This window comes from Amaranthus tricolor, chromosome 9 (assembly GCF_026212465.1).
Source record: "Amaranthus tricolor cultivar Red isolate AtriRed21 chromosome 9, ASM2621246v1, whole genome shotgun sequence".
Taxonomy (NCBI): Eukaryota; Viridiplantae; Streptophyta; class Magnoliopsida; order Caryophyllales; family Amaranthaceae; genus Amaranthus; species Amaranthus tricolor.
The window spans coordinates 660,862-674,524 of record NC_080055.1 but is presented as its reverse complement, the minus strand read 5'-3'; the positions used below and the strand labels follow the sequence as shown (position 1 = coordinate 674,524).

At 31.4% G+C, this 13,663-nt stretch overlaps 1 protein-coding gene across 1 annotated transcript; it reads right to left on the bottom strand.

Annotated features, from left to right (window-relative positions):
- Nucleotides 1-239: 239 nt before the first annotated feature.
- On the bottom strand, nt 240-1,427 carry LOC130823819 (RING-H2 finger protein ATL74-like). Its single transcript, XM_057688609.1, has one exon. It carries the CDS (start codon nt 1,119-1,121, stop codon nt 420-422), a length of 702 nt encoding a protein of 233 aa, XP_057544592.1. The 5' UTR covers nt 1,122-1,427; the 3' UTR covers nt 240-419.
- Between the last annotated feature and the right edge of the window lie 12,236 nt (nt 1,428-13,663).

Genomic DNA, 13,663 nt, shown 5'->3' with positions numbered 1-13,663 from the left:
AAAATAAGACAATACCACTAAAACATTAAAATGAATGTTAAACACTTAATTTAGTAGTTAAAAGATAAATATAATATCAATTATGGTAAATTATTGTTATTGTTTCAATAATATCTACCTTAAATGATAAATATAAATATAAGAGAATCTCTAATATTTCGGACAATTAATTTCATCTGCCCTTTCACTTTTCTCGACATATTCTATAATCCAAAAAATTAAGACACAAAACACATTAATGTATAACATGTTATTTTAACGAATAAGAATTGCATGAAACATATAAACATGAAGCACATAGATAGTATAGATTTTTATGTACATTAAAGCTAGAAAATTGAAAACAAAAATCATCCTTACTTCCTACTCTTGGATGGTTGATTGGCTATTAAAATTCCCCAAAAAAGTGAAATTATACACTAATTTCTAACAAAATCTTCCCTTTCAAGTGGCTCAATACTAATACCAATCAACTCTCTTGAAGATGATGATGATGGTGATGATGATGATGACGATGATGATGATGATGATGGTGAAGCTTGATGATCATGATCATCATTAAATCCAATGATTTTTTGACAAGTGTCAAGCAAAGAGTGTCTACAAGTAGGGCATGAAGAATGAGACCTAAGCCACACATCAATACACTTAACATGAAAACCATGGTTACACTTTGGTAGGATCCTTACTCTTTCTCCTTCCTTAAACTCACATAAACAAATAACACATTCATTACTTAACCCTTGTATCTTCACCTTCTTGGAGTATTTCACCTTAGGAAATGTATTCAATGCCCTTTTATCAACACCACTCATAACAACCTTGTTATTATTGTTATTAAGAACATGATTAGCTTCTTGCTGTGTAGTAATCCAAATTAAGCACTTAAACATACACCTAATTAAGCAATTAATACATATGGAGAAAACTAATAAGCATAGTAAGACTGAAAGGATCATTACAACATTAGAATCAAAGGTTGTTTCGTTTTTCGTTGCGCTGTATAGTTGGTAGTCTAATGGTGGTGGTGATGGTGTTGGATGATGATACAATGGTGATGAATATTGTGACAAAATTCTTCTTGGGAATTTATTGGAGAAAACATAAGTTGAAGACACCATTTTTTTTTTTTTTTTTTGGGTATTTTAGAGGGAAAAATTAGGAAATTTAGCTTAGGAAATCAAAAATGGTGGTGTGGTTTTGTTGTTGGTAGGAGAATATAAGGAACTAGATGAAGTAGAATATATATTAATTCTATATTTTAGCTTTTTAATTCTAGCTTTATCATGGAATGTATTGTTTTTCATGGAATGTTTTTTGTTATTGGGGCATAATTGGCATGTGGATGTGGTTTGTTGGTGTATGAATCTTCATTATCTACACACACTACATATTCAACCATATAAAAGACATAGACTAGTGCATCAAAAAATATAGCCCTTTGTTACAAAAAAAAAATTTTATATATATATATATATATATATATATATATATATATATATATATATATATATATATATATATATATATATATATATATATATATATATATATATATATATATATATATATATATATATATATATATATATATATATATATATATATATATATATATATATATATATATATATATATATATATATATATATATATATATATATATATATATATATATATATATATATATATATATATATATATATATATATATATATATATATATATATATATATCCCTTGTTTTTATGTTAAAATGAACTATGAGGTGTTAAGGAATCTAAAAATATATGTTGTGGTTGCTATTTTTACTTAAAAGTACACATATTATTTAATGTTCAACATTTATCTCAAAGATATCTATGACTCATAATGTTGTCTCATTAGAAATAGGAAGTTATGGTGATAATTTAAGGGGAAAGGAATAATTTGTTTCTAGTAGTATTTTTTTTTGTTTTTTTTTATTTTGTTATTAAAAAGGAATAAGAAAGGACAAGTTTTAGTTATAATTATTATTATGGTGTTTATTTTATATGAAGTTGAAGTGATAACTGTAATAAAATAATTTGTTTATTTTATTGTTAAAACTATGTTTATACTGTATTGTAATTTTGTGATAATGAAAACATTTGTTGTTTTCTTATTATAGATGGAATTTGAAGGATAACCTCAAATAACTTTCAAAGATTTTAAGCTTGAGTTGAACTTTTGTAAGTAATGCGTTGAAATGGTGTTCGGGCCCCACTTATTAAGCATAGAACGGATGTTTATCGAGCCAAATCATTAGATTATACTATAGCTTGTTCAAATACGATTTGACCTGAAAATTTGATCAGAAATTGAAGTTATCCCATTCGTAAATATGTTATATTTTTAGGTTTGACGAATTAATATTACTCGAGTCAAAGTTGCACTTGAATTGTTTGATAATCGAAAAAACTAAATTTGAACTGCGACCAAATTTTATAACCGATGAATAACTATTTAGCGAGATTAATAAAACCTAATTGTGATTGGATCGAGTCATTTCGTCCCGAATTATGCATGAAATCGAACTCAATCGGCTAAAACCAACTTAACTTGAATCGATTTTTAGTCAAACTTTTATAAACCTGAACTGATTTTTAACCAAAATTGTAAACATGATGAATTATACATTAATATAGTCTAAGTTAAATATAAATGATGACTTATAAACATGATGGAGAATATATGTAATATATGAGTATGCTTTCATAACTCTATGAAAGAGGTTATCACTCATCATTTATCAATATGGGACAAAGTTATAAAATCATTTCTAGTCATTGGAAGTGTAATGGGGGAATAACACCAACAATAACACATATTATTTGGGAGGCTTAACTTAGGCTTTCGATCAAAAGAATTTCCAACATTAAACATGGTCAACATTGATTTGATTTCTATGTTAAAGTGTAATGTTAAATTATTTTTTTTTTCTTTTAGAATTTAAAGCAATATTTTCCAAATAGTACTTGTATGTGTAAAATATTAATCTCGAGTAAATATGGCAGAAAACTATTTAGAACGAGAAAATTTAAAATAATATGGAAAGAGATGATTACATTTCTGGGATATCTAGGATGATTGAATAAAGCATCTAGGAAGATAAAAAAAAAGAATTTTGGGTGGAAGAAGAAATAATCCTTCGAAATATCTATGTGAATTCGTTAATACAGGTGTAGACAACTGGGGTTTTATACAGAGATATTGGGACACGTGTTGAAGGTTAAAGGAAGAAACGCCCGTTAAATAGAAAAAGATTTATTACCGTTAAATAGAAAAAGATTTATTAAAAAGAGAGAGAAGAGATTGGCACATCAACTACATGGACATACACGAGAATTTTGGAGATTGACAAAGATTGGAAAAAACATTCTATGCATCCAATGATAAACTATAAATACTCCAAAACGGACCCATAAATAAGGTAATTAATTTCCACTATAAAAAATTATACTTGAGAGATAACTCTTGGTAGTTTATTTCAAGAGAATTCATTATAAATGAATTTCAAGTACTCACATTGATTTTCAATAGAACATTTAAAGAAAATTAAGCTATTAATATTTTAGGGACAATCCTTTTTCCACAAAGGCCTTACGCCAAGATAAAGTCCTAAGTAGTAATCCACCTTGTTGCCACCGAGAACCTGAAATGACCTATTAGGCAAACTATTTCATACAAATACTAATTTGGGCATCGAAGTGGGTTCCAGAAAATCATTTTGGGCTCTGCTAATCCCCTTGTTATTTTTTGCAGGAACAGGCATCTTCAGGAGTGATCTTATTGCATAATTTGACAAGTTAGCAGAGACAAACCTTCACACTAGTAATAATCATCTGATATAGTTTAATCAGAACATTAGATTTATGATTAATTTTTTTCTAAAAAGATACAGGAACATTACTTAAAAACTTATGTACAATATGTTGTGTGTGCATCTCCATCTTTACATTTTGGTGGTGTTCAAATTGATTTATTAGTAGTGTTTTGTGTTTCTTCAACTTGCATTGACCTATAATCACTATATCATGTGCTTAGCCTCAAGGCAAGATCAAAAGGTTGACTTTGAGGGCCGCCATTTCTTAGAATGTACCTTGACCCTTTATCCCCAATGACAATTGATGATAAAAAAAATTGAAAAAAGTTGTATATTATGGAAAAGTGAGAGAAATATTAAATGAAATAAATATAAGTTAAATGTGTGGATGTGATTTAATAAAAGAGTGTGGATCATATATTAAAATAAAAATGAGATAAATTTAATAGCACGAACTAAAAAGAAAAGTAAGATAAATTTCATAGAAACAGTAAAACAGCCAATATGAGATTTTTTTTTTTTAAATGGAATTGTAGTACATTACGGTAATATCATTTTATTATTATTAATTTTCCTTTTTATTTATAAAATTCTATGACAATTATAAACTAATATGAGATTTTAGAATATGATCCCATTATTTTTATTTTTTATATTTTTTTATTTATAAATATTCTATCGCTTTTATTTACTATACTTAATATCTTAGTCTATGTGACAAAAGCAAATGAGACTGAATAACAAGGTAGTATTATTATTTCATGCAAGAGAGTATAAGAGACAAAATTAAGCGTAGAAGTAGCACTAGTGGTTTCAAAACGTAAATGAAAATTAAGGCACTATCTAAACAAAGTGCACTTGACAATGTTTGCATTATTCTTTATCTCTTGATTAGTTAGTTGATTTTGATCACATTTTATTTCTTCAACTAATGCATCTTATCTTCTTAGTACATATAAATGTATGATGATAAGGCTTGAATAAAAAAGAGATGCCACAAAAGGAACATTCCCACTTTGTTCTTGAAAGCTACTTTTGAAAGACAAAAATATATTTACAAATCTCCTTTTTTTCATACTAATTTATTGATCAATTCATGAAAAAGACAGCCGCCAAAGTGCCTTTTTAATTGGATTTTCCTTTTTTTTATCGATATTACAATAGAAAATTATATTAATCTTTTCTTATGGGTATATCTTAAACTTTTTAAAGAAATTTAATTACATGGAAAAGGGTTCTTTGATGAGGAGCTAAATGTCATAAATTAACTATACGTGATTTTGTAGAACTCAATTATAATAAAAGTAAATTAATTATATTAGATACAAATTATAGATGATTTTTAGCAAAATATTATAACCATCTTAATTAATCGAATATATTTTATCTCTATAATTTATTCCATTTATATACGGTAATTATACTTAATCAAACATATACTAATATCCTTTAGAGCTAAATGAACTTATTTTTTGAAGAGAAACAATATTCTTCTAAGGACGTGTATATATTATTATAACTTGAAACGATGATGTAAAACATATAATAATTTGAATGTTGCAATGTGTTAGGTGTGATAATTTGTTACGTAATCATTTCGCCGACCTACTCGTGTAGATATCCACAGGACACCCGTGGGATCAGGCCCACAAATCCACTGGTAATGAGCGTTAATTTGAATACACACTTGACGAGGTTCAGTACTCTTTTCTAAAACCATATACTATATATAAGGATGATTAACCACCAAGCATTATATGCAAATCTACAATCTAGTATTTTATTTTAATAATTTGAGATCTTTTTTACATGTAAAGTATTTTCAGGAGAATACCTTTTCATTTTTTTCTAAAATAATCAAAAAAAAAAAAAAAAATTATTGATATACGTTTGCATTGTTCTAATTTTATATACGAAGGATTTTGAAAATTTGACTTTCAATTAACGATGATATTAATTAGTTGAACCTACATACATGTTTATTCTTGTTGGTGGTGCTATTTTGGAGAAGTCTAAAATCAACTTGTATTGCATGAATGGTCATAGAGTTTGAGGTTCCTTGTTCTCGACTTGATAAGGCAATAATCGAAATAGTTGACTAATTCGTTAAGTGATATTTATCTAGAGTTATGCTAAGGTTTGTACTAGGTCACATATGTATTATGGGGTCTTAACTGAACTTTAGCGAATTTCAAAATAATTTTTCTCACTAATTAGTAACTAAATTGTTGTCTTATCTCATTATGTTTTAATTCAAATTAAAAAATATTGTTAATATTTACGTTTTTTGCTTGCATTATCCAGAATTATATACCTTTTTGTCTTTCCATTACAACATTATTTGCTTTAGTGGGATATATTTAGCAACATTTAATTTAAATGTTACTAATTCAAATTTCTAATAGTATAATATAGTTAATTTAGTGATATTTATTAGACCCTTTAGCAGCATAATAAAAAAATATATTAAAGTTTCTCGCGACATAGGATCTAGTGTCATTTCTCATAAATGTCACTATAGATTATAGCATCAATTACATATGCCTCTAAAAGTCAAATAAAATGTCACTAACATCACTTTATAGTATAACATAAATAAAAACCAACAATTACTACACTAAAAATATAAATCAGTGGCATTTTTCTTAATGCCACTAAATTCAATATCGCGAAAAGTTAAATTTGTTGTGGTGTTCTAAACATTTGTGAGAGATTATTGGCATTAAAAGGCTTTAATTTGGATGGAGGAGAAAAGAGCAGTAAAACAATGTTGATAATAGTTATTTTCAAAAGGGAATATCATTGGTGGTGGTTTCTCCAATGTGTTACCAGATACGGCGTTTCTAGTATTGGTTGCACTTGTAATAATATTGTTTGAACGAGTAATGGTAGTAGTGAGAAAGAGACCATAATAACAAGATAGCAAAGAGAGAGAATAGAGGAAGAGAATAGTAATAACAAATATTTAAGGTGAAATGAAGCAACTTGATGAAAAATACACCAAAAGCAATTGTGGTTTAGTGGATAGAGCATCTGCATGTGGAACAGAAGGTTTGGAGTTCGATCCCTACTAGGCGCAAGTATTAGTTGGAGGTTTCTTGGTTGCGCGCAATCTCTCTTCTTTCGAGAAGAAAGAAACCCCAACCTAGACCTTGCTTTGTGCGGGATACTGAGAGTGTTCTTTACCTATTCATAAAATATGTATTTAAGATGGATATTACAAAAGAGGGAGATGCGGGTTATACCGTTATAGTATGAAAGATTTAGACTTATTTTGAACTTTTTATAAAATATAAAGAAAAATTAAAATATGAACGAAACATGGGTAAAACTTAAATATATAAATCTTGTAATTCATTACTAAAAATAATAATAATAATAATAATAATAATAATAATAAAAGAAATAAGATGTTTTTCTTAAGCACTTATGAAAATCGTAGTAAGAAATGTACATAATTGTCAACTCACTAGTTATGTGTCACAAAGATATCCACACTATCAGGATAGATGCATATTATGGGGGTTCAATTGAGTTTTAGCAAACTTTAAAGTAATTTCACTTACTAACTAGTAAGAAGATTGTAGTCTCGCCGCATTGAAACTGAAAAATGAGGCAACTTGCGTTATTTACATTTTTTAATTGTATTATTCAGAATTTTTTTTTTTTTTTTTGTCCTTTTAAGCATTTGTAAAAATTTGGTAAAAAATGAGGCAACTTGATGCAAAATATAGTGTTAGAGTATATAACATATCTTGGGGCCTCAACCATCAGCTTAAACTTTTGGTTGAGTTGGTTCCTTGACATGGTATGACCTTTCACGTTGGCTCTGATACCATGTCAAGGAACCAACTCAACCAAAAGCTTAAGCTGATGGTTGAGGCCCCAAGATATGTTATATACTCTAACATATAGTAACAAATAAGAATTGTGCTCCTCTCTATACTCAAGTTCCCGACAATTGATCCCTCGAGTTTTTGTGTTCACAGCTTTTACCTTTGTCACTCTCTACTCTATGTACTCACTTCATTAGAGCGAACTATAACTCACTCTTCTCTTAAAGTAACTCAAAAGTCTTCATATGGATAGACTCATATTCCTTTTTCCACACAATTCTCTTAAGGTTGCATTTGGGAATATGCATTTCATTTCAAATTTTAAATTTTTATTTTAAATTTATTATTGAAGAATTTGAGAATGACAAAGTTTTTGAAGTTATCCTCAAATTCTTTTTGTAACCACTTTTATAACAATAGAAGATTTGACTCAAATTCAAATTTGAATTTTTTCAATCAAATTCAAATTTGAATTTTTTCTTTATTTGCCAAACACTGCATTTGAATTAAATTTATATTTTCAAATGAAATCATCATTCCAAAACATAGCATAAGAGAATTCATCTTACCCCAAAGATAAGAGTTCATTGAAACCCTTATATACTTTCAGTGAACTATAAACTCTCCATAAAAATAATACTCCCCCCTATTCATTTTTAATGTCCTATTTGGCTTTTCAACACTATTCATCAATCACTCTTATTATATGTTTTATTATTAATCTATAAATTAAAACATAGTTAAGTGGGATCTTGTTTGATTCGTCTTATTGTAAATTTTATTAATATCAACTTTTTATAATTTTCACTTTAGCACAATTAGAGATATTTAAGATTAAAAACGTACATTGACAAATATGTTGAAACCAAATGGAACATTTAAAGTAAATAGGAGGGAGTAGAAAAATAAAGAAAAAATTAAATAATTTAACCTTTCACCCATCCATTGTGAATAATCCTAACTTTAGATTATTTTTAGTAAATCAACTTTTACCCTTAATTAGCTGTTAGCAAACTAATTTTGGAAAATAGGTTGTGTGGACTTACAAGAGGCGATTAATGGGCTGACTTTTGTTGACTCAGCTTAAGTAATAGTCTGTCGTTACTAACAGCAAACACAATCAAATCTTAGCATTGGAATGAGAGTGCTTATTTTGAGAAATAAGTTTTTCCCAAGCTTATTTTGGGAATTTTTCCCAAATAAGCTTATTTTGTTTAATTTTTTTAAAAATTAGGATGGTTGGTACCAAAAGGTTTAAATACCTTTCAATTGCAATGGCAATGTCCATTGGTGTAAATTGAGTCTCAAATCTACCAGATTGAGCGTGGCATTACTACTTTGAGTTTGTTTTGTATGGTTCCTTCCTATGACTATGAGTTGTTGAATGTGTTATTACACGAGGTGCATGAGATACTTTAACTGTTGTAAGGTACGTTCTCACAGTACGTGAGGTTTCTTTGTTAATTTGTTTGGTGGGACAATAATTAAAATTTTGGGAATTAAAATTTTTCGGTGCTTATTTTGACAATTTTTTTTATAATATTTTTTCAATTTTTCATTCCTTATACAATTTGCAAATGTGCTACAATATTAGGCTATATTATACAATTCAACCCAATCATACATACGTTGCGGACCATTTCAGCCCAATCATACATATGTTGCGTATCAATTCAGCCCAATGTAAAAAAAATTAAAAGGGAACAGATTTTGGACTTTCAAGTGCAAACCATTAACTTTGTTGGACCGTTCATTATTGCACTAAAATGAGAAAGATTGAAATAATTGAGATTATTTATCTACTTAATTCCAAATATAAGATTCGGAAAAACTTATGTCCCAAAATAAGCTTTCGTACGTCCAAGCCTAGCCTCGGGTAAGTCGCTGTTACTAACAGCGAATAAAGGGAAAAAAAAATTAAAAAGTTGAAAGTCGCTGTTACTAACAGCGACTATCAGGTTTTTTTTTTTTTTTTAATTTAAAAACTAAACTAGCCGTTGTTAATTAGAAAAATAGCCGTTAGGAATGTGAAAATAGCCGTTGTAATGTTGTTGTATAAATAGGTCCTTCATTTCTCATACTTCATTTTATTCATTCTACATTATTCTTCTTCTTTTCAATCAATTGTTAAAGTTAACATAAGGTATTTTGTTAGTTTTACTATTGTAAATGTAAATATTATTTTTGAAAATTCACTAACGTTACTATATTATATGTATTATGTAGATGTCAAAGGCGCATTGTATTGAAGAGCTTTGTGATTGTGGTTATGAAGTTGAGATTAATACTGATTGGAGCAACTTCGATCCAGGGCGTGAATTTGTTGCTTGCCCTTTCTACTTGGCTGACGGATTAGGATGCACATACTTTCGTTGGATTGCTCCGGAGGGTACAAAATGGCAGAGAGACTTAATAATACGGCTTGAGAAGGAAAAACAAGAGCTTAAAGATGAGGTATTTAATCTAAAGAGACAAATGAATGATATGGCACATAGGAAAGAAGAGACTGAAAGAATTATGAGAAAGTTAAATAAGCCTTCTTAGTTACGGACGCTAGTTTAACTTAATGCATGAAGTATGTAATTGGATTTGGATTTGTTGAACTTGCTTGAAATTGTGTTGAATGTTGAATAGCAACATCCTTATTTGGATATGATTGTATGTTTGTTTTTAATTAAATTTATGCTGCATTGTTCGCGGAATGATTCATCGCCCAAAAGTCTAAGAAGTTAACATCAATTCACTCATAATAAACGTGTGATACTACGGTAAAAATATATACATGTACATATATGTTACAATTTACACACAAAAGACCAACAGTTACAAATGAGTATGTACAAATGTTCAATAGTTACAAAACTATTGTAATGCTAATCCTCCTCCTGTACCCTGTCTAATTGTGACGGTTTACGACGCCTCCTACGATAGTAAGATGCAGTCGCATGACGCTCGGGTAAGGGAGGGGATTGATAGTGTGATGATGTGGCACCCTGTGAGGACCCGACACCGTAGTCCAGGCACGTTAAGTCAACCTCCTCAAGATGAACGTCGGGGTGATGAGGAGATGACTCGTACTCGTACGTAGTGGTGTGGGGCGCAGTTACTTCCGGAATGAAGTGTTGAAACTGCGTGCCTAGGAGTATGCCTTGGGCAATCTCCCGTACGGGCTCCTCTTGGGAGGAGCCGATGACTGATGCAATGCGCTGTGCCTGCAGTAAGACTTAATTATTAATGAAATGTTTAAAGTGTAAGTTGTATGGATAATAATCAATGTTGAAGAATACTTACAAAGTGTGTCATCGTCGGTGCTGCGGGATTGTACTGGGATGCCGCCAAGATACCTCGTGGTGTCATCCATCGGCGAGTAATGGAGAGGAACCACAGCATGTAATCCGCCGTAGTAGGTGCGCCTGCAGCGTCGATCGGCGCACCTTGGGCAAGCAGATCTAGCCTGTGCTCCCAACGAGCGACATGGCGTCAGTTGACCTCTAGCCAGTTCTTGGGTTCCCGACCCTTGCGAGAGTGGTGGAGCTCCGCTTCTGTGTCACATGGAGGCGGGATGCCCTGTACCATCCCAAATTGGCGCAGTACGCGCTCAGGGAGATGCACTTCGACTATGTCGAAGCAGATCAGAGGTACAGATGCTCTCCACGCCCCTGACATTATGCCCGAGTGCTGAGGCAATGCAGCGTATGCCTCAGCGGGGTAAGGGTCCCATAGAAACTAAACGTGAAAATTCGATTAATAAATTACTCAATTTGATACTTATAAAACAAGTTGTGGTGAAGTTGTTACCTGGTCAGCACGTAATAGATCGAGTTGATCGCGGTAGAACCCCACGCCCGATCTAGTGTGGGTCCTTGTTCGTCTTTCAAAGGACCACCGCGATCCATATGGCACATGCGGGGGAGGAAGCAGTGGTGGCGCAAATGCACCACGACCCACACTCCTCATCGGTTGACCAATGAGAACATGCTCCCATGCCCAAAGCTAAGAATTACCATTATAAGTAAGTAAAAGAGGTACAACAATATGTAATAAATGAAACAAAACGACAACATGTAAACTTATTATTACCTGTAGAATAATCAGGGGCCCAACGATCTCCTTCACGTTCTTCCGTGAAGCTTCACAAAGTCTCCTGTACAGATACGCTAGGGCTGCCGAACCCCGGCTGTACCCAAAGATGACCTCCCATGGCGCATCAAGCAACGTCAAGTACAATAGTTGTACTCGATTGCCAGTCTTGTCGGAGAACAAGACAGCACCAATCAGATAAAAGAGATACGCCCTAGTGTATCTCTCAACGGTGGCGTCATCAGCACCATCAGGGAGTTGTCCTCGTCGGTGTAGGTTGTATCACAATCCCAAGACCTCCAAGAGTTGTCCTCAAAGTGTTCATCTAGAGGGGGAACCAGTGCATAGGGTGTAGGAGCAACGATTGTTGGAATGTTTCCTAAGGTCATGTCATTAGCTAGAGCCTCTTCGTCAACACCCACATCGTCCTCAGAAGGAGCTTCAACGAATTCATTACTCTCACTATTAACATCATCCCAAGGCTCATTTGTATCTTGTAAGTTAAAAGTAACATCATTTGAAACTTGAAATTGAACTTGATTAGGTTCATTACAAGGATAAGAGGAAGATGGAATAAAGGGATTTTCGGTTTCTTGGGTAGGGAAGGGCGTATGAGAAGGGGCAGAAGAAGTTATATTCATAAATGCATTTGTTTCCACAACGTTCACATCTTCAATCCCTAGGGGTACCTCTTCTACATATAACTCTAAAGAAGGACTAGGGGTAGACCTTGAATACTCCCACATTGCATCTATAGCCTCCTCATCCTCAACCGGAAAAGCTAACAAATCTCCACTCAGATTGTATTTAAAACTTAAATTAACAGTACTTCTTGTAGTGTCAATGCCAATCCTAGAGCATATAAAATGTTTAAATTCATTCAAATCCATGTATGAGTTGCATGCAAACAGTTTACGTTTTCCCCCAACATACTTAACATTATTACTAGTTGATCGAATTGAACCATTCCAAAAGCATACAACAGTCACACGAAATGAAGCCATTTCTACAACAACACATAAAAAATCAACATCATCATCAAGTTCATAAATATATGACCACTATACATTTTACATTCAACAACAAATTCTGGAACAAACTTTTAAAAGTGAGGATCAATGTAAATAACAACTACATTTGACATAATCGTAGAGCTCAAGTGTAAATGCCCACTACACATGACATACAGTTTAAAATCACCACCAAATGAAAAAATTTATAATAAAAACGAACCTCAATTAGCTGTAGATCAAGAAGAATTACGTAATTGCAAGCTTGTCAACCTACATTAATGTGAAAATTGATTAAAACACAACAAACCCTAATTTTTCGAATATTGAAAAAAAAAACAAAAAAAATTACCTTAGGTCGATCTAGGAAGACTACAACACTAATTACTAGTACAAACTTGAAACTTGATCACTTTAGTTGAAGGAATGAAGTTTCTTACAAGGTTGGAATGAAGAAGGAGAAATTAGAGAGATTGCAGCTGAAAAACAAAATCGCGAAATGAACTGAGGAAGAAGATCTCTGGAAAATTATAAACCTGATAGTCGCTGTTAGTAACAGCGACTTTCAACTTTTTAATTTTTTTTTTCCCCTAATTCGCTGTTAGTAACAGCGACTTACCCGAGGCTAGGCTTGGACGTACGGAAGCTTATTTTGGGACATAAGTTTTTCCGAATCTTATATTTGGAATTAAGTAGATAAATAATCTCAATTATTTCAATCTTTCCTGAAATGAATACTCACATGGCCACATCACTGCATGGGCCCATAAGGCATATGCTATGTATTTGATTTTGATTTAATAATTATATGCAAATTCTTGTATGAGATGGTCTCACCGTAATACATGCTTTATGTTTGGGTTAAATAGCCCTATAATAGAAACTTTTAGCTTA